We start from the raw sequence: 26,385 nt of genomic DNA on the forward strand, positions 1-26,385 counted from the left end.
GTTCAGAATTCTTCTGAGCTTTGTGAGAAGATGAAAATAGAAGGAAAGATGAGTTTTATTTCACTCTTTGATAATTTAAATGTACTCTAGCGTGTTGGCCTTGTTACCCGTTTGAAGTAGACCTTTAATATCACTCAGCCCTTAAACATGACGTCAAAAAGTATCCACGTAAAACTAATTTTACCAAAATTCAAATATTTATTCATAAAAATATACAAGTTTCTCTTTCACACAGAAAAAATATGGATGGCTGAAAAACGGGAATCATCTAATTTTGACGACGTGGTTCTTCGTGGCCATTTCTTTAGAAAAACATTTGGATCACGTGTCGCTATTCAGCCTTTGCGGCTCCTCCTACTGTTGTCAGTGTGATCCATTCTCTCTTCGACATGCGCTGATCACACCATGTCCTGGTTCAGCAGCTGATGGGCATAAATGAGATCTTCAAAGTGATACTTCTGCGTCAAAGTCATAATGGAGTCGTGGCACCGAATTTTACTGAGAAGCTTCAGCTCTTCTGCCACAGCAGACCTGCAGTAGACACAGGGTTTGGGTTACAATAGGTACACTGTTATAAATGTACTATATCTGCACAAATAAAGGGTGAAATGAACTTGCAACTTCCTCAAATAGCTGGAATATTGTGACGTCGTACCTGGTGTTTGGATCTCCAGGAGGCTGCTCTTTGCAGACGGTATGAACTTTCTGAACAATGTAGTTTCTGAAATTTTGGAGCTGAGGCAGACAGACTGTCTCTCCCCCGAACCAAGAGAGCGGCAGACTATCTGCAATCTTAAGAGGGAGAAAGCTGCATGAAGCTTGAACGGATTAAAAACAAGTACATTATCAAATAACCTCAATGAAAAACTACATCCCACATTACAAATACTCAATTTGAATACCTTTTTGCATGCGTCACCAGCAGAGCTGGACAGTGTTTGGCTGCACAGTGTGATCATCAGGTATCGGTTCAGCAGTTTGTCCAACATCAGCTCCTTCAGTACAGAGTCAGGAAGCAGCGAATCCCACCTGCCCATGTTGGCGAGGAGCTGAGAAATCATAGTACAATCGGTTACTAAACAGCAGCATAGAAAAAAGTTACTCTGCCAGCAGGTTGACACTGGCATTTGCATAATACAATTTCTGCAAGTAATTAAACAGTACTTTTATGGCCGTCCAGAACTGCTGATCCCTGAAGCGGCTCTGCGGAGACATCCTGTCTTCTAAAAACCTGTATGAACACGCATACGTACTCTCAATGTATTTAAAAAGCAACTTCATAAATGACAGACCTGTAATTTAACTAAATACCGTATTTTCCGGACTATTTAGGGCACCTGGATATAAGCTGCACCCGCAAAAAAAATGTCTTAGCCATGGAGTCCAGCACGCGGCTTTATGTGATGCACCTGAATACATGAACACCAGCAGTTCACGGCCGTCAGCTGCTGGATTCCTGGACCACAGAAAGCAGCACAAGACGAGCTCACGAAGAGCAGAAATATCACTTTTCGGGCAAGTTTTGGAGAAGGAGAGGCGCTAAAAACAGCATGTATCTACATGCACAGGTTGGATCTGGTGGCAATTTGTTGCATCATTTTATAAGCTGCAGGTTTCAAAGCGTATCAAAAAAGTAGCAGCTTATAGTCCGGAAATTACGGTAAAAAAATCTAAATGGATTGCGCAACAAGAAGACCTGGTTATGCAACAAGTGCAAAAGTAGAAAACCAACAGCCAAAAAAAAAAAAAAAAAAAAGAACTTACTTTCTGGGGTATAAAGGAATGAAGATATCTTCATCGACACAGCTCCGAAGCCTGCGGACCACAGCCTCTATGAAAGCCTGGATGACAGGAGACAAATATAATCTGCTGTCACAACACACCGTCACAAATGTCTTGAATCTCTGTTCAGGAAAAGGGGAAGACAACTCAAACTGAAAGTGCTTCAGCATCACCTTGACTGGTTTACTCTGCTCCCCTTCAAAGATGGAGAAGTCTTCCTTCAGTTTGTGGCAAACGTCAGACAGACGGACCGACTGCTGGCAAGACAGAGGATCCCACACCAGCTCTGCAAAGGCTACGAAAACAAAAACAAACAATGATACCCCAACAGGCATGGTGTCAGGGTTCAGTATGTGTGAAGGCAAATCTAAAAGCTAAACACTTCATATTTCAGTTGCTAAATCCAGTCAACCAGAGAAAGAGATGAAGGGTTAACCTGTCATTTTGGGAAGGACAGTCCTCTCTATGATACTCGACAGAGTTTGTCGGTCTGTGTTCTCGAGCTCTTCGTGTCCATGTCCGTGACAAAATGTCTCCACTCCCGTGAACCACGGTTGGTTTTCAAAGTCTCCACTGGCGTCCTAAAACACACAAACATATAAGATCATGGTGACCATTAAAACAATATCGTGTCTTGCAATATGAAAACGGTGTGTACATGTAGCAGGATTTCTGTGTTTTGTTGTCGTCACAAGTACCTTTAAAGGGTTCCACGCCAGTAGCTGATGCCTAATGATGGGGTTCAGCACTTTTGGGAGACACAGGGAAATGTATGCACTGTGGTAGGACTCGGAGTGGGACTCTCGCCATTCTTCGAAGCGCGACAAAATCTTCTTTACACTACAAAAGTCTTCTTGGACATCGGAAAATACCACTTGTGACCTCAATAGGATCTCGGCTAGAGCGGGAACAGAAAGTCATGAAAAAGAGCGTGTGAGATATAATCCTTCCTGTCAGAATACTACTTTTGTGTTTTCACACAAATAGTTCAGGAATAAAACTTAAAGAGGGGTTGCAGTAATGTCAATATACACTTGAATTTCAGTCCCCCCCCCTCTCTTAAAAGCAGATGTACAGTTAAAAGCAAGCTCTTACATATTTTCTTCTGCAGCTGCTCCTCCTCTTCTTCTGGAGAAGACTGCGTGTCTTCAGGAATACCAGAGTTCATCTCAGTTGTGACAATCGTATCACTGGTAAACAAAACAACAGACGTGCTCAACAGGAAAGATGCGCTACTATTTTCACATCCATTCAAAAATGCATGCTTTAAATAACAGTTAAGATTTCTTTTTTTTTTTTTCATTTACCCTTTAGTCTCTTCTCCATTGGCTGAACTTCCACTCTGCTCACTTGAGTTATCTGCAAGTGACATCCAGTAAATGTTCAATCCGTAGACAATCTATAGAGTTGGCTTCACCACCAGTGACCACACAGACATTACTCACAGCTGAGCTGCTGCAAGTGTTCTGCTCGCTTCTTGACAGTCTCTCTCCTCTGAGCCAACAGCGCCTCCATCTGGTCACACAGGAGTGTATGCAACTCCACTTCTAAAGAGTTTATCTCAACAATCTGTAAGGTACAAATTGTCAGGGACTCAAATCAAACGGGATTTAAAGTTCGGTTGTTGCATGAAACTCATTCTGAGATATAATCTAGTGATGGGTTTGGAATAATAAATTTTTTTTTTTTTTTTAAACAACCATAACAAAGCTCACTTCAATTCATTTTTTTTAAAGAAAGTGCCGAAGATAAACAAACATAGCGGTGTTTTAGTATACTTTCTAAATCCCATCACATGTGGTTCAGGAATACTACACTGAGATTTTTAGTAACTCAAAACCAACCGACAGCAAAAATTCCGTGTAATATTATTCATCTCTCAAGGTCAGTGAGGTTATAATGCTATACAGTCGGGACCAAAATCAATGAAACAACATCCCATTGAACATTCTTAAGCTCTGCAACCTCCTCATATTATGAGGTACTGCCTTCTTGAAGATGAATATTTCACTAATCTATTGTATTAGCTGCAGAAATGATTTGCCATTATTGCTTGTATGTGACCCTTAACAGGTGATGAACAGAATGCGGGTATAATATTCAGACCTTCTCTTGTAGACACTCCACCAGGTTGTGGATGTACAGCGTCATGGATCTATAAAACTTCAGCTGGTTCTCCGAGGAGCATTCCTCCAGGATTTCCAAAGAGCTTCTCGCATTTTCTACGTCACACTCCATCCTCCTCAACTCTGCCTGGCGGGCCCTGTGCACCTCCTTCAGGGAATCTAATCTAAGAATTGGAGAAAAAAAAAAAAAAAAAGAGGTGAGAGAAAAATTAAAAACAAAATAATCTGATCAATTTGAACCAACCTGTTATATAACAGCGATATTTCAACTGGGTTTGCTCACTACTAAAAACTTACTTTCCAGTGATTTTCTTCTTGACCATAGACACAGTGATAGGAGGCAGAGTCTTTGGGACTTTGACCCCTGGTCTTTTCTTTTGTCTTCCTCCGTTTCGTCTGTTGCTGCTGCTGCTGAAGCTGAAGCTGCTCGACTCGCTGCCAGATGGGCTCTGAGGAGAGAAACATAAGAGGATGAAATGATAATGCAGGATTTGACTACACTACTGACAAGACTGATGAGAAAACATACTGTATAGAAAATATATAATGAGAATGCCATTTTAACAATGGCAGAAATAAGGATTCAAAGAGAACAAGGAAAAGGTACAATGATTTAAAGGTTCTTCCTACCTGCTCCCCTGGTCGTCTCTTTACTCCCTTTCCAATTTGGGTCTCCTCCCAAAGTTCCTGCTCCTCCCCATCAGTCCCTGAGAGGCTACAATCACTTCCCCCTAAATTATACACAAAAGAATGTCAGTTTTCCAGTCACTTTTAAAATAATCCAGATTCTTCAGGTAGTCCCATTCTAAATAATTTACAAAAACCCAAACATTCACTTTTACAGTTTCATTTTAGCCATTATCAGTTTAATCCAATCATTCATTGCTTTCATGGAATATAAATAGAATTTTATGAGCTTAACAGAAAATTTTACTACTCAGCGCTTGAAAACATCGGGTCACTCCTCCAACAACGTTCAGTCTTCTCATTATTTACAATACTTCCGTTACTGTAATCTCTTTCTACCCTCCACATATTCCTTGTACTTTCTCACTCCTTCTCATACCAATCTGCTCAGCGATCCTCTCCCTGATGCTCTTCAACCGGGGTGCAAATTCGATTCTTTTCTCGTGATCGTCTGCCTCGTCGTCGTCCCCATCAATTCGCTCGTCTTCATCATCCTTGCTGTAGTGATCCGGAGTGCTGCCGGCCGAGCTGTGGCCATCTCTCCCCAGGGGAATGTACTCTTTCTGGGCACGAGCAGCACGCCGGTGTTGCCTGGCGGCCTCAATCTGCTTGGCATTGGGAATAACCGCTATCCGCAAAAAAAAAAAAAAAAGCACATAAATGTGCAATTTAACAAACAGACTCTCAGAAAAGTGCATTTTCTCCTTGCGTCATGTAGCCAAGCCATTATCGATGAAATTCTCTTTCACAAAAGCATATATACATTCACATTAATACGAACCACGTTCAACAGCAGAATGGCTGGAGTCTGAGGCCCAGCTATCTGAGGGAGACTTGAGTCCATCTTCATCACTGGTACCATCTTCACTTTTGGCACTATCGCTGTCACTGTCATCACCATGGTCCACAGAGTGAGGTGAAGATAGACTACCATCATCTTGGTCTGGGGAATTTGGTGCTGGAATACCTCCGCTACCCGAGGCTGGAAAAGAGTGAAAGCAGTTCACTTAGTATACAACATGATTTCACTGCTTCAGCAATCTCTAGGCAATTTGCATCATTAAGGTTTGGAAGGATTTTACTCGCCGACTTCTCTGTGGCTTTTAATAAGAAGCAGCTTCACATTTTTAATTGACCACTTGGCGTCGTATTTTAATCTACCTGCTCAGTTTTTAGTATTGCTTTGAGACATTTTAACAAACAGAAACCAGCAGGTGTGGGTGAACAGACACACGTCCAGCAGAAGGCTCACCTCAGGGTCGTGTCCTGTCCCCTCTGCTTTTTATCATGTACACAAACAGCTGCAGAACATCACAGGAAGGCAGCTATATTGTCAAATTATCAGATGACACCGTCCTCCTGAGTCTTCTTCAAGGTCAAGACTCTCACCAGTCAGGTCTTACCTGCTTTTGTGAAATGGTGCGATAATAACTTCCTGGATCTAAATGCGTTAAAAATAAACTAGGGAGCTGATCATTGACTATAGGCAGAACAATGACAGGCCAAAAGAAAGCTGTACATTTCTTGAATGGCATTATCCTTGTCTTATTTGTTTTTATTACTGTTCTTACCATTTCATTGTCTTATACTGTCTGCTTAGTGTTTATCTTGTCTTGTTTTATTGATTCCTTCTGTTCTGACATTTCCCTATGCCAATTGCTAATTCCTGACAGATTAAATGAGTGATGACATGCATGCATGTAAATGTACACACTGGGAAAACTACAAATGAATTGCCCCTAGTAGGATAAATAAAGGTGTCGGAATCTGAATCTAAACTTCAGTTACCCAGACAGACCAAAAGCTGCAATAGAAAGTGTGTTCAACGTCCAAAGGAGGCCAACTTGAGGTTTGGTGATTTGCCCAATGACACATGGAAAGAGCAACATGGGGGATGAAAATACCAACAGAGCCACAGCGAAAACCAGACGTGGGTAAAAAAAAAAAAAAAGTGAAAATCTTTGCTTTGATATAAACAGTAACCGAAACAGATTGAAACTCTCAGCAAACCATAAATACTGTATCTGCAATCTTTTTTTTCTGTACCTTTCTATAAAAACATCGATATCAATATCAAACATTACAACAACAACTTGTGGGTCGTTTTTTTTCAGGTTTTTTTATTCACTTGGAAAATTGAAAACTAAACCTATGTCTTAAAAACGTTGTCTTTTTTTTCCCAAACGTAAAAGCAAAGCTGGAGAATCCTTATATAGTGGGGGATCGAGTGCCTGAGCTTATATCTTTGAATTGTTGCCCATAGTAAGACAGGCTCTCCTGTCACCAATAACTACATTTAGTGCTTCAGATGTGTTTCAGTTGTTGTACCATGGGTCGTCTTGGCTGATGGCGCCTCCTTCTTCTTCCTCACTTGGAACACCACCGCTTTATCCACCGATTTCTTTAATCTAAAGGTTTCCTCATCGACTGCAAGACATAAAGAGGGAATCAATGACATTATCGTGGTCGCAATAAAGTCCGAATACCACCTCCACATGAAAAATTCATCCAGTGAATCGTTTTCAGGGTTATTTTGTTGACAGACTAATGTACATTACTGTTGTTACCACCGCCTCTCGCGTTAATCTGCCATTGGTTACATTGACACGTAGTTACCTTCTTTATCGTCAGAGAAACTAAGAATGGAGTTTGCTTTCTTGGAAACGTCTTCCCTGTCTTCCTTCCTCTCCCTCGTATCTTCCAGGGTCGCCCCGTCTTCTTCATCACTGCTCGCTGACTTCGAACGCGTTGTTTCCCGCTTAGAGTTGCAGGAGATGCCGCGGCCCTGAATCGCTTTCAGAGGTTTATTCACCGCCGACCGAGTCACTGACTCATTCTCTTCTTCTTCCCCGGTCTTCTTCTGGTCGTCCTCGTCGTCACCGGAGCTGTCTTTTCTCTGCCGAAAGTTTCGCCTGGGCTTCTTGTTGAACATTTCGCTCTGCTACTCCGCTGTGCCTACACCGCCATGGACGAAATCATGCCGTAAACCGTGGTGGGTCGTAAAGCAGCCGCAATGCACCATGGGTAATGTGTGTCGTAAACATGAGCTCACATGTTGTCAACGCAGTGAGGCAAGAGAGTGTTGACAACAACACCACAATGCAGCCCCACTGTAAAGGTTTACAATATAATAGAATTACAATACCAACACTTAAATTATACTGAATATTATAGGTAATCTATTTATTTAACTTGCAGGCCTGCTTTCACCAACGCAGGTTATCCTATAAGATGAGTAAAGAAAGTACCGTGATTACTTTGAAATTAGATTTCCTTTTTCTTTTTTGTACTCATTTTTTTTCTTCAAATAAGCGTATGTGTATGGTATATGCAGTATTCTTATGTTATACATAAATTTTCAATACCCGCTTAGAAAGACATAAAAACAAAAAAAACGAAGTGACAACATCAACCAAAAAGGGACCCTGTAGATACAGAAGTTAGATACGTTCATTAAAAACAAACACAAACAAACAAATGGATATTAATGAAAGTGTGTTCTAAATAATTAAGTAGGTCAATTGTGCGGTGGTTATGTTTGTATTGATCATAGTCACCCTACATACAAATTCCTTCACTTTGTTTTGTAACCTTGCTGTTAATATTTCCATATTCAACACATCTTTGATTCTGTCCCAATTTTGAAGTTCTTATTACCGGTTTGGCCCACTTAACGTTAAACTGGCCCCTGAAATAAAATGAGCTCGACACCCCTGATGAAATCACACGTCTTGCAGTTCTCCAAACTGCCACTAGGAGTCCTGGCTGCCGATAGTCCTTAACAGCCTGTATAAATTTGACATCTTCTAAACTTTACTTGGAATCGGAACAATTTAGGAGTTCTTTGCCACACATTCTACCAAGTAGATCTCACATTTGTGAACAATTATTAATGGACGTCTGCCTTCACCAGAAAGAAAATGTGAGACTGCCTCAGAATCGCTCAATGGCAACAACACTCATTAAAGTTTAATAGAACGATGCTGGAGCACCTTGAAGAAATGACGAGAGGCGCCAGTGACTTCCTCTTTCTCTCATCAATTGTTCTTCCCTCTCCATCTGCTCTCTCTCTCTCTCTCCCTCTCTCCCTCTCTCCCTCCCTCCCTCTCCCTCTCTCTCCTCCCTCCCTCCCTCCCTCTCTCTCCTCCCTCCCTCCCTCCCTCCCTCTCTCTCTCCTCCCTCCTCCCTGGACGGTCGGACGTTAACAGGCTCCGATCACTCGTCGTCAGCCATGTTGTTGCTGTGACACACCGAGCTGTCAGCAACAGGTCCTCGGAGCTCTAACGCTGGCCAAACTTCACTTTTCTCCGTCTCCCTTGAGTTCTCGGTGGATATTAAACTCTGCATATCCCGGGGAACCGTCCTGAAAGCGTGTGGAGGATAGTTTTAAACCACTGGAAAGCTCGGAAGTGTGGGTAATTCCTGACGACTGAGAGAGAGAGAGAGGTATGAACACGAAACTGCTTGTCTCAGCGCGAGTGTAACTTTGATATTGTTTTATTAAAGCTTCTACAGCCTGATTTGTAGGCTTCAGGTGGGTTTATTGGGTTTCCCCCTTTATGAAAAGATGTGTGCCTACATTAGTGTGTGGATAGAAATAAAAAAACCTCTTTGGAAGGGGTGATGCTTTTCATCTGAGCTCTAAACAAACTGGGTGCAGAGTTGAGGTCCGCCGCTGTTTTTTTAAAGTCCTGGTTTCACTCGGCGTGCTGGTTGAGGACATTTTTTTTACTGACCTCTTCTGTGAGGCCAGTGTGTAAAGGAAAAAGAAGATTTGCAGGAAAAAATCTCATAAATTCCTCTCTGCTGAAACCCGTCGAGCAGGTTGCAGGCAGGTCTGACTGACTGGTGACAAGTGATCAGGGAATGTAACTCTATCAGTTTATCTATACACACACACACACACACACACACACACACACACACACACACACACACACACACACACACACACACACACACACACACACACACACAGAGACGGAAAGAGCCACAGTTATGCCTTTGCTCTGATATATTGACCGTTTCTTTGTGTCCCATAGAGATTCTCAGATGAAAGTTCACCAGCTTCACCTCCTGCACCACTGAAATCCAACTAGCAACCAAGAATTCACTTAATTTTACAATCAACCCATACGTTTGTTTACATTGAAGTTGTCCAATGTTTATCAAAGCCGGGCATATAATAAATGTACTGTTATGATGATCCACAATAGTACAGACATGCACATTTTGAAGCTGTCGTCAAAAGATAGTATAATCAAAAAAACTTTAGAAGAGAATTAATCGAGTGCTGATTAGATTTTTGCTTTCAGTAGTTTTAACTGTTGCCTTCCTGCAAGAAGGGGCTGCATTTAACCTTTCCATGATCAGTTTGGTGCACCTGCTTTGTTTCCAGGTACTCTAGCTTTTCCCTCAGTCCAAAGAGATACTTTGTGTGTGTGTGTGTGTGTGTGTGAGTGTGTGAGTGTGTGAGTGTGTGAGTGTGTGAGTGTGTGAGTGTGTGAGTGAGTGTGTTTGGGGGGGCTGGACAGGGTGGATCAAAAGATGGGGTCCTTAATTTTATTTTTACTGCAGTGAGAGGGGTTACTGCTCTTTACCACAAGTCTATTAGCGTGTGTCTTACTAATTCCACATTAGTTGAAGGCAATCAGAACCGTTTTTATGTGTATGTTTTTAATTGTTTGTCTGTATTGTGATGAGTGGAGCACAAAACAAACGGGAACAGCTGTGTCACTTTTAGTTGAGAGACTCGGCACAGATGCAGATTCTGTGGTGAAGCATTTGTTCCCAGACCTTGATGAAAGAATCTGATGCAATAAAGATCAGGGAGAGTATTTTATTATTGTTGTTGTTTGCACAGAAAACTCATATAAGAGGGTTCCCTTTGAGAATGAATAAGACAGAGACATGCGCTGACGAGTGGTGTTTCATAACACTTCGATAAGCAATGCTTCTGTTTTACTCTGCTGTTCTGTTTAGAAACAATTGAGAGGTCAAGTTTTATAGGAAGCAAGATTTGTATGAGTGATTTATATGTTTGTGTTTGCATGTATGTCCAGGAGCACACACATAATGTTGTTTAGCACTGTGAAACGTTTGGCAAGCTCCAGTTCATTTGCCCACTCGTTGGCTGTGAAATATTGTGAATGAGTCTTTGCTATTTTATGACATCAAATGTGGTAGACCTTTGGCTAAGTTTCAATTGCAGTGCTGTGATTAGGAATTCATCATCCAAGCATTAGTTGATGAGTGCATTTGTTTGGTTAATGTAATTTTTTTAGCCGCCTCTTGATCGATAGATAGATAGATAGATAGATATGTGCATTTAACTGCAAAATTCCTTTTTTTTAAGACTACTTTCTCCAGCCTTGTCATAGCCAAATAGACTTCAATTATTCAGGGAGGCTCAAGGCAGACTGTAGAAGAGAGGGAGAGGCATACCTTGCTTGTTAAGAAAACAAAACCTGGCACTACAAACAAAATTAATCAGACTCAATCTTAAACACTCTGACAACACTTTCTGAACAAACACTACTGATAGATCGGTTATTTATTGCACATCAGTTGGATTTGTGTAAATATTCCATGGACAAAGCCACTTGAAAAGTGACCTTAGTGGTCGGAAGGAGTAAGGTAGTACAAAATGATATCGAACAGGTGAGAACGAGTGGTGTAAAACAATACGTTTTATAATGATCGCCACACAGAGGGAAGACGAGAGCCATCGGGTCGAAACTGAACTGTGCACAAAGTTGATGTCATTGGTGTGAGGTCAGTGAGCGAGGCGGCTGAAAATCAATCGTTTCTCAGAGCAACAGTGGCCGGCCAGCGTGCTCACAGGCCGGCCGTGCAGGAGACGGCAGCGACGAGGACGGACCAGGGCCACGTAACGGGGAAAGTGCAGCTTAAGAAGCAAAAAGAACAACAGCAGATGAGAGGGGGGGGGGGGGGGGGGGGGGGGGGGAAGAGGACGCCAAAAAGATGTTCAGGGAATGTGGAAATGGAGAAAGAGAGGATGTTTCTGTTCTTTGATAATGTCCCATCAGTGTGGATCTTTATTAGTCTTCGTTTCCTTTCAGCAGTTTAAAGTCATATGGCAGGAAGGTGAATGTAGCTGAGAGATGGACACATTTAGAGTATAGCCCATAGCGTCCCAAGCTGCTGGTAAGGGCAGCGACAGTCATACTATTTATCCAACAGTTTGCAGTGTTGCATATACTAACTGAGAGGCAGCAATGTCCTGAACTCTCAACAGGATACGCAGGACTGGAACAGGTGAGGTCTGACCCACAAGGCCCAGCAGAAAGTGGAGAGACGAAGCACATCATAAGGGAGCGAGGTGTTGTTTTTACTATCACCACTCTCCCGTCAGAAAATAGTTTAGCCATTTTAGCCCTAAGAGAGTGTCGGCTGAAGAAGTTTGTTAATGTTTTCTTGTGGCTCGCACTGCCAGGCTCCACAGAAGACGTGAAGTTACAGTAAACGCAGATAGATTGACAGGTTGTTTTTCGGCGGCAGTACTAAGTTTGAAGAATGATAAGGTTTTGCTTTTTGTGGTTTGACGACGGCTGATATGTGATATGGTGTTAATGTTTTTGGCGGTAGCTCGTGAATTAGTCTGCCCTCTGCATCTCCACAGTTTATTGATAAGTAGTATTTTTGCAACTTTTAAACTGGACTTCGTAATGCTGCAGTGGAGCAGAAATTACATGATATATATATATATATATATATATATATATATATATATATATATATATGTATAGTAATAAACTAATATGAGGGATATCAATGTTTCAAGTTGTTCAACTTTGGACAGCTTACTTGGATGTTTCAACAACTCTGCATGACTGTGCAAGAGCTGTTTAAAATACAGGTTTGGAGCCAGTGTGAGTCATGTATCTATTTTTGTATTGAACCTTGACAACAGTGAGGGGATGGCTGCATCAGTGTGGGAATTACAATTAGATTCAACATAACCGCCATTGGTTCACACTTTTCAAAACACTTCACTATTTGTACAGTGGTACCCTGTGCACTCATGGTCAGATGGTACTCCACCTCTCAACAGCGTTATACCATTAGAAAATATCAATTCATGGCTTGTTTGTTTTTTTAGAAAGAACTACCAAATCAGTTGGTAATCCATTTTCTACTTAAAAATTGCCATATCTTATTTTGTTCTGCTCGAGGTATAAATGGTGTAGAAGATGGATGGAAGTTGTCATAAAAGGCCGAGATGTTTTAGGAGAACTTATTACAGCATCAATTAGGTTTTAGACTATATTGCGACTCGCCCTCTGCCATGATGTTGCCTGTGGGTTAAAGGGATGATACAACATTTTGCTAAACATAAAGGATCCACCATGGTATTCCATAGTACATAATATCATATATTTCTTACATCCTCTACTCCTTTTTTATGACTGTAAATGCTTTCAAATCAGTGCATCAAACCGTGGATCACTCGTCGCTGGTTTCCTGTAAGCTTAGTGGCTGATTTTTCTACTTTCTTTTCAAAGTCTTGCATCACTTAAAACACAGATAAAGTCAGTTTTCAGGTGAGGTGGAGCCTTGCCGGTGGACCACCTCCCCAACTCTCCCCAAGAGGATTTAACACAGAGCAAATAATGAGTCTGCTCTATTCATCTTGCAGCCCCAGGCTTCTGCTAAGAGTATATGTTTTTCTTTGTGTATATGCTGACTGATTTGCATGAGGTTTGCAAAGCTGAGTTTGCCACTGAACTCGAGGCTCCAGGGCTGGCAAAATGTCCATTGCTCTGTTGGCCTGCCTGTCGGGCATCTGTCCCACCAGGAAGCGTTAGACTCTTCATTCACTCGAGAAATAGTAAACCATAAAGCCGGCCGTCCTCCGCTCTTTCACTTATTCATTCAAATTCTTCCAGTGTTGCATTACTAAAGGTTACATTCCACAACTGGAGACTCGACATGATCAGACATCCTGATGCCGATGTTGAGTACAATAGATTGTAGTACTACTTGATATTACATTAAGTCTTTCATCGTGTAGTGTGGTGGATCTTTACTGATAAAGTATGATTACTTTCAGATCACACAAAAAATCTGCATATATATATATATATATTTATATATATGAAAAATGCAATTCTGTGGAAATAATTAAAGGATTTCTGTAAGAAAGCCACTATTCTATTATACAAAACCAACAGACAAAACAGTTTTGTCTGAGAGGACTGAAATGTTTCCACAGTACTGCATATTGGGTAATTTCAACATTTCATACTTTGACTTTCATTCTTGAATGGTTGGGCTTCTACACAACTGTGAAAAGTCGCATTGCAAATCAAATGTGTTTAAGAAGAAATACACAAAAAAAATAAGGGAGAGACTGAATAAGAGGTGGACCTTAGGGGGTCACTTAGGGATGATGAGTATCTCTCCCTTGCTGTTTTCAGCCTTTGTGAGAGAATTGGCCAGACCACACTCAGACATTGTGTGCTATCACTCTCATTCTGTCCCCTTAAATCTCTTCAATCTTGTTTTACACAAAGCTCTAATCAGCTCACAAGTCAAAGCTTGGCATTGTTTCTTCTTAAAAATTACTTGTGGTTCTGTAGCGTTTCCTCAGTTAAAACTCCACAGCTGTGACGCCAATAAATTTACTGGGACATCAAAGCTGCCCTTCAGCTAAAATCCATGATCACTTCCTGTCGGACGAGGAAATGCTTGTGTCCGTAGGTTACCGGGCGGGAAGTGCTGAGCAGAGAGATTGGAATTTCTCTCCTCCTTTTCCTCCTCCACCTTCACCACGTGAGTCGGACGGGCTGATGCAGAGAGAATTCCATAGGAAGGTGTTCAGCAGTGGCGGGCTATTAGGGCCTTCAAGGCCTTCTCTGCAGGCCTAAGAAAAAGATCTGAATCACAGACTGATTTTGATTATATTTTGCCCATGAATACTTATTAAATAATTCCAAATGGTCTGTCCGCATCTTCTCATCGCTTCTCCCCGGCTGCGTTGCTTCCAGACACGTACTTCCATATTAAAGCTTTTAACCAATCACATTTTAGCCATCACCTGTTGCCAGGGTAAAGACATCTGTCTTAGGCCTTCACATTCGATTCTGCAGGCAGCTGCGGTGTAAAACAAACATCGGTCACGCTGCTGCTTCAACCAATCAGATTTTGATATTGGCGACTCAGGCCTTCGAGAAGACCTAGTGTGACTTCAGTGTATTCAAGCCTTCTGATTGGATGGTCAGAGTGCTCACTCTCCAGCGCTAGCGAGCTGCATCTGTAGCGAGCCGTACGAACAAAAACATATTTATTTATTTGTTAGTGGTTTTGTCAACCGCAAATGACTAAAGGGGAAGATAAAGACATTTGGTTGCAGATTTATTGTCAAACCAATTTTCAAGACAGACTTTTCTCAGAGGTCATTGAACGCAACGCTGCACTCCCAGAGCACGGAGGTCTGGTGCAATTTACTAGTGCTCACTACAAACTCCATGGCAGGATTCAGGATTATATTATTTGCCATTATATTATTTTCAAGACCACGAAAAGCTGAGGTGTGTCACCCTCCTCGACCCCCAGAAGTTTCTGGAAAAGCAGCCGTTTTTTTATTCAACTGCAGCAGGAGAGACATGAACTTGGATTTTTTTTTCATTCGTAAAGGACTATTCTGGCTACACAAGTGTCTATCTGTGATGCAAAAGCTTTTTATACTGCATTTCTGCAGCAACATGGTTTTTGTAGCCATAGAAAAGTTATTGAGGTGTGGATTGACTCAGACCAGCACTAGTGAAGACCTGGGTCTGAAATGCACGGCCCGCCACTGGCGTTCAGCACGAACAAAAGTGCATTTTGCGGCAACTGTATTTGGACAGGCTGAACAGTGCTGCAGTCACACACAAGGCTTCTAAATATACTGGCAAACCCAGCACAATACAACATACCAGTCTTTAGTCAACAAGCAGATCATGTATGGTACATTTGGTCTCTAGACACAAAGTCTAGCACATGCGCTGTGTTTTGACCAACCACAAACTTCCTCCCAGCTGCTCTATGTAATATTAACCCTCTTATGGCTAGAATGTTATTCAGGCCAACTGGATATACTGTTTATTGATTTTACGGCTGTGTGTTTGTCTGATGTGCAGTGAATGAATGATTCTACTCCACTCAAATAACTATCTTTCAATATCGGGCAGTCATTCAATATTACTGTGTGATTTTTGATTTGACTATCCTACCGCGGAAGCCCTGGGGGCCAGCATAGTGATCCAGTGCACTATTTCTCTGCATTTCTGTCGTGATTTTTCATGAATAGTGTAGAAGTTATGGTTCTGAGAAAGATGCATGCCAAATCTTGTCAGCAAGGAAAGCATATGGAAATGTTCACGTTACCTACTTTATTTGTTGGCACCGAAACTAATGCAAAGCCTTAAAGTCTCAGGTTAAACGTGTCGGTGATCCATTAAAGTGTTTGTGGTATTTTAATAAATCAGTTGATGAAACAAGCAAAGGTCTGAGAATATTGGAATATGTCATTTGTGAACATTTATGTCAAACACAAACGGGCCAGTTTGATGTAATGAAGGCGCTGATCAGTAATATGATGGCATCATTACCCATGAATAATGGCAATATTTTTTTTTTCTTCAGGTTTAGTGTAGAGAAGTAAGTGTACATTCTGAAAAATTTCACACCTAACTATTTAAAAAAAATAAAATCTGAATATCCTAGAAAAAAACAACTCATCAATACCACTTTGAACTGTTTTTTTCTGCAATTTTCCAAAGCCTTTTGTCTTCTTGGGCCACAGTTTTTCTGCAGTCTTCCATGAGACATACTTTGGTTTTGAGATTCATGCTATTTTTGTTAGCATAATTAGTTAGCTATCTTTCACGTCTGTTTAATTTTGGTAATTGGTGCTGTTCACTTTTTAGTCTCGGTGAGTGCTCCTCTTTTCTGTCATAACAGTTAAACTGTGTTTTCAGGTGCTGGGTGAGTGACCACAACAGTTATGTCTATATGGCCACTGCATTACACATCCTTTGTACAAGTTTTAGTTAATCCAGCTGACCAGAGGTCTCTCTGGCCACTACGCATTGCACGAGAATAGTATTGAATGAAGTCCTAGTGGTTTCAAAGACCTGGGAGGCGGCCAGCGTGCTCCTGACTGAGGGAAACAGGAGAAGCCCTGTTTGACTCTGCTGACTTACCAGAATCTGTCTCTGTTCCTCCAGCTGCTTTTTTTTTCTCTCTCTCTCCCTCCTCTCAGTGACATTGCTGTCCTTTCTTAGCTGCAGTATTGACCGATGACTGGACTGTGACTGTGTGTTTTGCAGATGGCTGTGAGCAGGAGCTGAGGACGCCACTGGGAGTTCTCCACTTGCAAAAATGAATGGTAAGGCCAGTGCACTGTGTGTGTGTGTGTCTGTGTGTGTGTGCATGTGTGAGTGTGAGTGAGACTCTTAACAGGGGTACATCTGTGTGCAAAGCTCAGTTTATTTGGCTCTATGTAGTGCTCCTTTGAACATAGTGCTGGTTTTAGCCATAATTTCCTGTGCATGTCTGTTTTGAAAAGTTTCAGTATCTGGTCTCTGATGGCTTGATGTTGTTTGTGTAACGTGTGGGGAGTTTTCATCTTAATATTTCCCGTCTTCCTCTGGACCTGCTCATTTTTAGCACTTCTTGAGAGCGACTCTTGTGGTCTCTGATTATGTTGATGCCAAAATATAATTTTGGTTTGTTTTTAACTTAATTTCTCTTGATAGTTTTTGTTACAAGACTCAAGATAAATAACCTTTAAATGTGATTTTTTTTTTAAAATGACGTTATCTGTCCTTCCACTTACTTTACACAGCCAAGGCTGACTACACATTACTGGGACTTGGTTGTGTAAATACTAGTCAAAATGTGAGTGTGTTGTTCTCTGCATCTTGTGTGAACAAAGTGTTTGCAGTGTTCAGATTTGGGTGAGGTGTGTCTGCGTGTGTAGAAGAGTAATTTACCCAGATTTCAGAGAACTTTGCATAGTTTTGTTTTGGTAAACCGATTCTGGTAATTCCTCTTGGAAGTAATATATAGTCAATTTCAGAAAGTCATATTAAATAAGCTGCCTCTTCAGAGAACCTTGAGCAGATATTGGTGTGGTTTTAAAGGCTGTTCCAGAAGGTTCACCTTTTCCTTTCTTCCTTTAGGTGGTCCAAGTATGTGGGCCATCTCTCCTGAGGAGAGGGACAAACATGATCAGAAGTTTGACACCCTCTTCCCTTCTATGGGATATGTCTCAGGTAGACACATGCGCACAACATGCTGTTGCATCTTACAGTTGCTCAACCTCATAATCAGCCATTACATGCCGTAATGTACTCAGTTGGGTACAGAGAGAGGTGCACTGAAGCAATCTCTCAAAATAAAAGGAAAATTGTGTGATCTGGTGAAATATTTGGATGATTTGAGATACTAAATGTAGATTTTCATGACTCATACGCTAAATATAAAGGATAAAACAAAAGCGTCTTGAAACTTTTCACTGCGCAATACAAAAGCATGAACAAGCGTTTGCTAACAGGCACGTTATGTTTATATATGCACCATTTTCATTATTGATATCTTTTTTTTTTGGTATTTGCTCTTGTCTCTTCCTGTAGGGGAACAGGCCAGGAAGTTCTTCCTCCAATCAGGGCTGCCAGCCTCTGTGTTGGCAGAGATATGGTGAGAAAAACAGGCTTTCGTGTGGGATCATTCATTAGTTACAAATTCCCACCGAAGACTTACATGAAAGTGCATTTAGTCACAATCGTGTTGTTCTGTCTGGTCTCTCAGGGCTCTGGCTGACATGAATAAAGATGGAAGGATGGACAGGTTGGAGTTTTCTATCGCAATGAAGCTCATAAAGCTCAAACTCCAGGGTACATCACTTCCATCTGGACTGCCAATCATCATGAAACAACCTCCGGTGCCTGCTCCCAGCCTTAGTAACCCTGCATATGGTACAATGTCATTATTATGTTATAATGCAGTGTTCATTCATAATGGCAGTTACCCTTTTTATTCAACTCAACATAGAAATATCAGAAAATGATTGCTATAGATTAAAACATGTGCATTGAAAGCAGACATAATTAAGATTTATCAGGCATTGATTTCCTCTTGTGTGTTATTTATTAATTCCGCTGTGTCATATAAATTGATGTGCTTTGTAGGTATTGGCTCTGTGTCCTCCTTAACCATGATGCCTGGAGCAAACCTGTCCATGCTGACTCCCATTTCCATGGCAAACCCTGGACTCTCAACATTGACGCCTATGACGGGCCTCACCCCTCTGGTTCCTATGGCAACAGGTCTTAGCCCGCTAATTGCCTCCGCCCCCACAAGGCCCATAATGCCCACCGTGGGAAGCGCCACGCTGCCGAACGGCACCCTGGGACTTCTCCAACCATTCCCTGCCGGCGGGATGACTGCGGGTACTTGTGATTGTCATTACTCGCTTCAGTGTTTTTGCCCTCTTATCTTATCCTGCTTTGTCATTGCTTTGGAAAAGAACATCCTGTTTCATGAGGAAAATCTCGTGAAACCCCCAAAAAATTCATTAATTTGAAAAAATTTGAAAACTACTGCCAGTGACAGTATTTACAGTATGTTTGTTATTTTGTAAATAACAAACCTTTTATCAGATATTCTTGTAGTATCAATGACGTGGATGTGTTTCTTATTGGCAGATAAAACCCTTTTAGAGATTTTGAAATATGTGTGATTTTGGTCGGTTTAATCACGTTTCTTTATAAAGACTTAAGTCTTGCTGTACAGTATTACCCATTCAACAGCATCTCCAGTTTCAAGTTTTGTATGTATACATTTTTTTTGAATAAGCTTCCCTCAAAGGGTTAAAGGCTGTACTGGGTTTTAACGGCTTCTGCCCCCTCCTAAACCTGGAAATGTGTGTGTATGTGCGTGTGTGTACATGCGTGTGTTTCAGGCCTGCCTCTGTCGGCGACCTCCTACGCCTCTCCCCTTGGCCTCTCCCCTTCAAGTGGAATGAACAAAGCTCAATCGCTGCTGGATCTGGGATCTAGCAGGTTAGACATGCGTGTATTAAGAAATTAAATTGAAAATTAAATAAACGCTCCCTTTCTCACAATGTCTCTGAGATGATGATGATGTGTATTTTGGCTTCCAGCTCTGCCTCCTCTTCCCCGTCTTTCATGAATGCCATGGCTGCGGGTCCCAGTGACTGGGCGGTGCCACATGCCTCCAGACTCAAGTACAGGCAGCAGTTCAACAGCTTGGATAAACAGATGGCAGGATACCTCACTGGTACGATGTGTCTGATTGTACGCACAGTGTGTAGGTCAGACAAAACTAATCTACTTGTGAAATTCAGATACGGACATTCATTGAATAGTAGTCGCTGATGATTTCATTTGGTTGCCTCCCTCACAACTTCCCAGTGTGTTTTGCCTTGATTAGCTCAAGGGAAATGGAAGTTGTAATTGTGGGTGTGGACAGATGCTGGGGCCGTTTCACAACACACAACCTTACCCAAGTGTAAACTTGTGTTGCACAGGCCTTGCTGGACCTGTTTTCTTGAAAACCCTCATGATTTATGGAAATCACAAACACACACCCATGAAATGTAGTCTGCAGGTCATGCTGTCCTATACCATAGATATTACCTTTAAATTTATGTGAAGATGGAAGGTGTCTGGCCCTTCCAAAATTAGACTATTGTGCACTTCATTATACACACACTACATCAGTCATGATATTAGGGTTTGGTATTGCACAGCCCCACCTCGTCACTTTGCATTAAGTTGGTGTCATATATGATACTTTCACACACTCCAATTTTGTAGTACACAAATCTGCACAGATTTACACCCAATTTCCATCTCACTCCCTCCACGTCATTCAATCACTTGTCCTAATCAAATGTTGCGACACCTCTTTTGGTCATGTTTCCAGGTCAGCAGGTGAGAGGTGCCATGGCAACCACAATGCTAACACAGGCACAGCTGGCCTCCATCTGGTGAGAATGTCCACACGTCTGTATGTGTGTCTCAACATATCTTGTGATTACTCCAGTGAGCTGATTGCATGAGGCAAGGTCGGGTTTGACATCCAAAATTAAGAAACCGATTCTATTATGGCAGAATACAATAGCTCTTCTTTCAGAAACTACTTAAGTGCCAACTCAAAGTATCTTACTGGTTGAAAATTAAAATTCTTTACTTTAAAACTTTGCATAAAATATAGCTTCCTATAGTGGAAGCATTTTCAAACCTTTGACTTCCTCAGAAAAAAGTGAATGGACATAATAAATGTTAATTCATGATAATGTCTGATGCTTTATCTTCTGTATAGAACATTAAAGTAGTAGATTAACTTCTTGTGTGCTGTTACACAGGATTTTATCTTCTTGAAGCCGTAGCTAATGCTCTATTTCCATGTGGGAAGGTACATTTTTCATATTCTCCCTGTATGTTGTGAATGTATGTAGCCTGTTGGGTAGGTTCCAATTTTAGGTCAAAAGTGGAACCACTAGCAAATGGGTGCAGTTTGAATGTAATGATGAATAAATATATTTCAGCCACATGGTTTAATTAGTTTTCTGTATATCATTTTGCCGCCGTCAGGGGCAATTGGCAAATACTCCATTTCATTTGCTTCTTTAATTTGTGACACTTGTGCAGGACTTTATCGGATGTGGACAAGGACGGCAAGCTGAAGGCTGAAGAGTTTATTCTGGCAATGCATCTTGTTGACATGGCAAAGTGCGGACAAGTACTGCCACCAACGCTGCCAAATGAGCTGGTACCACCCTCACAGAGGTGTGTGGACACCACAAATACATCTCCTGGAAATACATGTTGCTGACACACATTTCTTTAAACAGAGTTGATCACTGGCCACGTTCATATTATTTCGAACTGTGTTTATTGTCGATTGTGTATTCAGACAAGTTACTATGAATCTGTAATGCAGGAGTGCAGTGAATGGATCCAGCTCCTCGGTCTACTCGGCTCTGATTGACGACTTGGACATCGAACCTCCACAGAAATCCAGGCCCAACAGTCAGTACTCGCACTGCCAAACACACCGAGTGCAGCCTTGTTTAACTGTCACTTGATGCACATTGTTGGCAGTTAACTATTAAACAACTGACAAGCAGTGATTTAAAAGCAGAAGTATCCAGATATATCTGTGACATACAGAAAGGGCAACCAAGTCCAGCACAGAAGTGTAGAGCATTGCAATTTGGTGTTGGGTTTGTGTAAACTATTATCTTACCCAAAGTTACAAGGAGAGTTCTGGCACCATGTAGTCAATGTGTTCCAACTTCAATTATTGCTAATTACAAGTATTAAATTGATAATTGAATCCGCCAAAACTCTGAAGTATCAGTTACAGTCTGTCTCCTTATTATTGGTATCCAGTTCTTGTTTCAATGTAATAACCTTTTTGTAGACATTTGGAGCTGAGCATTGCAAATAAATGGTTATTCCAATATGTTGTAAACTATTTATCAATGTTTTTTTTAATTGTCAAAATTAATTGACTTCACCGGAGCCTCTTCCCTCTATATTTAGTATCATTTGAGGATAAATTCAAAGCTAATCTGGAGAGAGGGAATGCAGAGTTGGAGAAAAGGCGACTGGCGCTGCTGGAGGCAGACAAAAGGGAGCAGGAGCGGCGTGCTCAAAAGGAGAGAGAGGCGCGAGAGAGGAGAGAACGGGAGGCTCGGGAGGCCGAAGAGAGGAGGAAAAAGGAGGAAGAGATGAGGCTGGAGCGACAGAGAGAGCTGGAGAGACAACAAGAAGAGGCGCGGCAGAGGGAGATCGAGAGAAAAGAGGTGAACACAACAATCTAAATAAGCAGTGGATGTGAACTCCATCAATGAAGTTCAAACCGAGGCCCTGACACTTTAGGTGCAGCTGACAAACGGTATTTCCTCTCTGCTTGTTCCAGGCTGCACAGCGGGAGCTGGAGCGTCAGAGGAAGGAGGAGTGGGAGAGGAGGAGGAAAGGTGAGCTCCAGATAAAGAAGGAGCAGGAGCAGGATGAAATAATCAAACTGAAGGCAAAAAAGAGGAGTCTGGAGATGGAACTGGAAGCAGTGGTGAGTGACAGAGGTTTGATTTCACTCCAGCTCACACAGTGGACACGCTACGTCTTTAACTCTTCACACAAGAGTTCAACTTACTTTGTCTCACCGGCTCACTCCTCTCTCTCTCTTTGCTTCAGGGTAACAAGCATCGCCAGATATCAGATCGACTCCGTGACGTTCAGAACAAGAAGAAGCTTCACAAAACCGAGCTTGATTTGAACATTCAAAGGAAAGAGACTCGCCAACAAGACCTCAACAACCTGCAGAAACAGCTGGAGGTCTGTGCGTTTCACTTTCCTTCCTGGGTCTACCTTTCTAACTCCGTCTAATTGTTCAAGACAGCATACAAATCTTAATGGCCAATCTAATATTGTGTTACTCGTGATTTGTGTCTGGTCATTTTATTTATGAACGGGGGTTCATGAATGTTTTCTCAAATGCTTTATCTACATTTCTTCTTGATCAGGAGTTTCAGAGAAAGTTATCCCAGATGACTCCGGAGCAAAAGAGATTGACCGAGAAACTCAGAAACATGTCTGTGAACAACATGCCAGGTCAGTACGAATGGATGGATGGATGGATAGAGCAGAGAAGTAGAAACTAAGGGCAGCACAATGCACGTTACAGATAAAGTAACCAGTCAAAGTATGACAAGTTTATGCAGACTACACGCATGTTCTTGAAAACATGTCCATTTAAAAAAAAAAAAAAAAACTCTTTCCCCTGGTAAATACTTGAGGGTTTAACTATATTTATTCTGTTTGTAGCAACAACCATCACCACCCTGAAAGTGGGTGTGACAGAGAAAAAAGGGACATGCATGAAACTACGAGACCAGCTGGAGGTTCTGGAGAAAGAAACCGCTGCTAAACTCGCCGAGATGGACCGGCATAACCTTGACATGCAGGTAAGAGTTAAATATGTGTGGCACTGTTAATTTTAGCAGAACAACATTCTTTCTGTTTTTTCAATCTGTCTTTATCAAGGAAAAACATACACCTCTATGCAGGATTTCTAATGCACTTTTACATTAAATATAAAAAAAAAAAAAGAATAAAAGTCCTAAGTTTTTTGTTGTTTTACCCTGAGATGTTTCATGAGTGCTGTAATTTGATGAACTGTACACAGAATAGCACAAGATATTATTTACCATTATTACTTTCTGCTTAAGAAGCCACGAAAGTGAGTAAAAAGATAACACGCTGAAAATAATGGCATAAGGCATTACATACTTTATATGTTTGAGCCTTTGTCAGACATACAGTATATGCATTCTGTTGGATGTAGATTAAGTTGAGTGCAGGATGAGTCTTCAGACATTTGATATGGATTTACATGACAATGGAGGGATTTTATGTGGAAAAGCTTAAAATATTTGTGACTCTTTCTAACAGTACACATTTCCAGTTTTCTCTCTGCATATGTTGAGCTCCAACATCTACTCACCTGCGGCTGCTGGTCTTTAGTACTTTAGTTCAAATGAAATAGAACAATAAATGAGTGTCTACTTATGACTCAGATTGTGATCTTTTGCAGTTTCATTCCAGTATGTGATCAGACGTCACATGTTCACATGCAGGTTGGCCGATGCTAAATCAACACTCGAGTGACTTTAAGTTGCAGTTTGTGTCCTCAAACTAACAACCGCTGTTTTATTCCACTGGCCCTTGAGGCTTTTTTGTTCTCTTCCTCCTTTTTCATCATGCTTTCTTCCCCCCAGTTTCACTTTTGTGTTTTTTATATATATATATATATATATATATATATATATTTTTTTTTTTTTTTTTTTTTATTTTCACCTAAATGTTATTTCTCCTTTGTTCCCTTGTGAACAATGCCGCTCTTTCCTTTTCTGAATTCATTTAATCTACGTGTTTTCACCCGTCCCATGTTTCTGGCCTTCCAAATTTACAGTATGTGGGTTCTGAGGATTCAATGCTTCAGGCTGTCTTCTGCCTGCTGACTTGCCTCCGTAGCCTCTTCTATCTACTTAAGGTTTTGACATTATGTCTCTTTTCTGTTGTTTTCCTTTTGTCTTACTCTTGCTTGTCTTTTCTGTCAAGACTTTTGATCTTTTCAGATGATCTTTCTTCATGTTGTTCTGTCAGTTTGTGATGTATTTTTCCTACCAGGAATTAATAAAGTGTTTCTATTCTGTTTTTTACCAACCACTTGATAATTACCCAGCAAGTATTTGATGCTATCTGTTTGTGCATATTACCCCGATGTTTCATAGTTGTTTTTTGCTTCAATTGACTCGCTCACGGTCTTGGTAAACATGTGTACTTGTTTTAATACCAGGAACTGAGAGAAGGCCAGAAAAAGCAGCAGGCAGCTCTGGAAAAGTTGCGAAGCCTCAAAGAGGAGAAACGGCGTGAGCTGGTCCAAAAGAAGGAGCAGGAAGAGGAAAAGAAAAGGCAGGAGGAAGAAAGAAGGCAGAAGGAGGAAGAGGAGCAGAGGTAGAGTGCCGTATTCCATTCGGTTTAGTGCAGAAACTTCTTTAGTTTACTGTGGGGAAAAAACTGAATGAACGGAAATATCTTTGAAACGTAAACTTTGCTTTACAACTCACAGGCTTATAAAAATGGAAAAAGATCGTCAATGGCAGGAAAAACTGAAGAGAGAAGAAGAGGAGCGTCAGAGGAAGCTTCAAGAGGAGAGGGAGGCCAAACAGAGGGCCGAGGAGGAAAGGGAGAGACAGGCACTCATCCAGGCCGCAAAGGAGGAGGCTGAACGAGAGATGAGAGCAAAGGAAGAGGCTGAGCGCAAAAGAAGGGAGGAGGAGGAGAGGAAGAAGAGGGAAGAGGAGGAGCGGCGGAGGCAAGTGGAAAGACGGCGGCAGGAGGAGGAGAGAAGGAAACTGGAAGAGGAGAGGAAACAGCTGGAGGAAGAGAGGAGAAAACTGGAAGAGGAGAGGAAGCAAGAGGAAAAGAGAAGAAAAGAAGAGGAGGAGCGACGCAAAAGGGAGGAGGAGAGGAAGAGGTTGGAGGAAGAGAGGAGAGAGGAACAGCGCAGACGAGAGAGGGAGGAGGAGGACCGGAGGAGGCAGCGGGCCGCTGAGGCAGCAGTCCGAGACTCTGAGGAGAGGAGGAAGCGTGAGGAGGAGGAGAAAAAGAGACGAGAGGAGGAGGACAGAAGAAAGCGAGATGAAGAGAAGAGAAGGCTTCATCAGCAGCAGGAGGAAGAGCGAAGGAGGCGTGACGATGAGAGAAAAAGAGCCGAAGATGCAAGGAAGAGAAAGGAGGAGGAAGAGGAGCGGAGGAAAGCCGAGGAAGACAGGAAGAGGAAAGAGGAGGAGAGAAAGAAGAAAGAGGAGGCTCCACGTCAGCAGCTGCCACCGAGTGTGGGAGGGAAGCTGGATATTCAGGCTCTGCTGAGAGGACTGGAGGAGAGAAAGGGTGAGACCCACAGCTTCACACTTCTCTCACCTTCTCTTTATTTAGTCTCTATTTAAAACGTTCACTTATTTTGTCTTGACACAATTCAGACATAGTACTCTAAAAAAAAAAAAAAAAAAGGAAGGCCAATTAAAAAACTATACAACACACTTTGATTTATATGTAAGAAAACATAAAGGTCAGTTCTGCTCCTGTTGCACATGTTCCCGTTTTCAGATTTTCAGAGCAAAAGCAAAAACCTTTCAGAAAATTGAATAATCAAAAGAAAGTACTGCTATTTAAAACAAATCTCC

General features: G+C 41.7%; 2 protein-coding genes across 2 annotated transcripts in view; one reads left to right on the top strand and one right to left on the bottom strand.

Annotated features, from left to right (window-relative positions):
- Nucleotides 1–264: 264 nt before the first annotated feature.
- gcfc2 (GC-rich sequence DNA-binding factor 2) lies at nucleotides 265–7,532 on the bottom strand. Its single transcript, XM_080501676.1, has 18 exons — nucleotides 7,212–7,532; nucleotides 6,924–7,022; nucleotides 5,377–5,577; nucleotides 4,975–5,223; nucleotides 4,539–4,639; nucleotides 4,206–4,357; nucleotides 3,889–4,072; nucleotides 3,228–3,351; nucleotides 3,090–3,141; nucleotides 2,878–2,972; nucleotides 2,481–2,680; nucleotides 2,219–2,363; nucleotides 1,956–2,077; nucleotides 1,765–1,841; nucleotides 1,165–1,231; nucleotides 903–1,049; nucleotides 656–792; nucleotides 265–531 (listed from the first exon to the last, which is right to left on the bottom strand). The coding sequence occupies exons 1-18, from the start codon at nucleotides 7,525–7,527 to the stop codon at nucleotides 399–401; spliced, it is 2,601 nt and encodes an 866-aa protein (XP_080357802.1). The 5' UTR covers nucleotides 7,528–7,532; the 3' UTR covers nucleotides 265–398.
- A 1,319-nt stretch (nucleotides 7,533–8,851) lies between these two features.
- Nucleotides 8,852–26,385, top strand: part of itsn2b (intersectin 2b) — a 30,412-nt gene continuing 12,878 nt past the window's right edge. The window contains exons 1-18 of the mRNA XM_080494403.1: nucleotides 8,852–9,041; nucleotides 16,931–16,989; nucleotides 17,786–17,878; nucleotides 18,239–18,302; nucleotides 18,414–18,580; nucleotides 18,794–19,054; nucleotides 19,567–19,666; nucleotides 19,768–19,904; nucleotides 20,553–20,616; nucleotides 21,281–21,418; nucleotides 21,573–21,661; nucleotides 22,178–22,440; nucleotides 22,557–22,706; nucleotides 22,832–22,972; nucleotides 23,161–23,248; nucleotides 23,462–23,601; nucleotides 24,996–25,153; nucleotides 25,269–26,092. Coding sequence (XP_080350529.1) covers nucleotides 16,983–16,989; nucleotides 17,786–17,878; nucleotides 18,239–18,302; nucleotides 18,414–18,580; nucleotides 18,794–19,054; nucleotides 19,567–19,666; nucleotides 19,768–19,904; nucleotides 20,553–20,616; nucleotides 21,281–21,418; nucleotides 21,573–21,661; nucleotides 22,178–22,440; nucleotides 22,557–22,706; nucleotides 22,832–22,972; nucleotides 23,161–23,248; nucleotides 23,462–23,601; nucleotides 24,996–25,153; nucleotides 25,269–26,092 — 2,884 coding nt within the window. The 5' untranslated portion in view covers nucleotides 8,852–9,041; nucleotides 16,931–16,982. The remainder of the gene's footprint in view (nucleotides 9,042–16,930; nucleotides 16,990–17,785; nucleotides 17,879–18,238; nucleotides 18,303–18,413; nucleotides 18,581–18,793; nucleotides 19,055–19,566; nucleotides 19,667–19,767; nucleotides 19,905–20,552; nucleotides 20,617–21,280; nucleotides 21,419–21,572; nucleotides 21,662–22,177; nucleotides 22,441–22,556; nucleotides 22,707–22,831; nucleotides 22,973–23,160; nucleotides 23,249–23,461; nucleotides 23,602–24,995; nucleotides 25,154–25,268; nucleotides 26,093–26,385) is intronic.

This window comes from Blennius ocellaris (genome assembly GCF_963422515.1).
Source record: "Blennius ocellaris genome assembly, chromosome: 1".
Lineage (NCBI taxonomy): Eukaryota > Metazoa > Chordata > Actinopteri > Blenniiformes > Blenniidae > Blennius > Blennius ocellaris.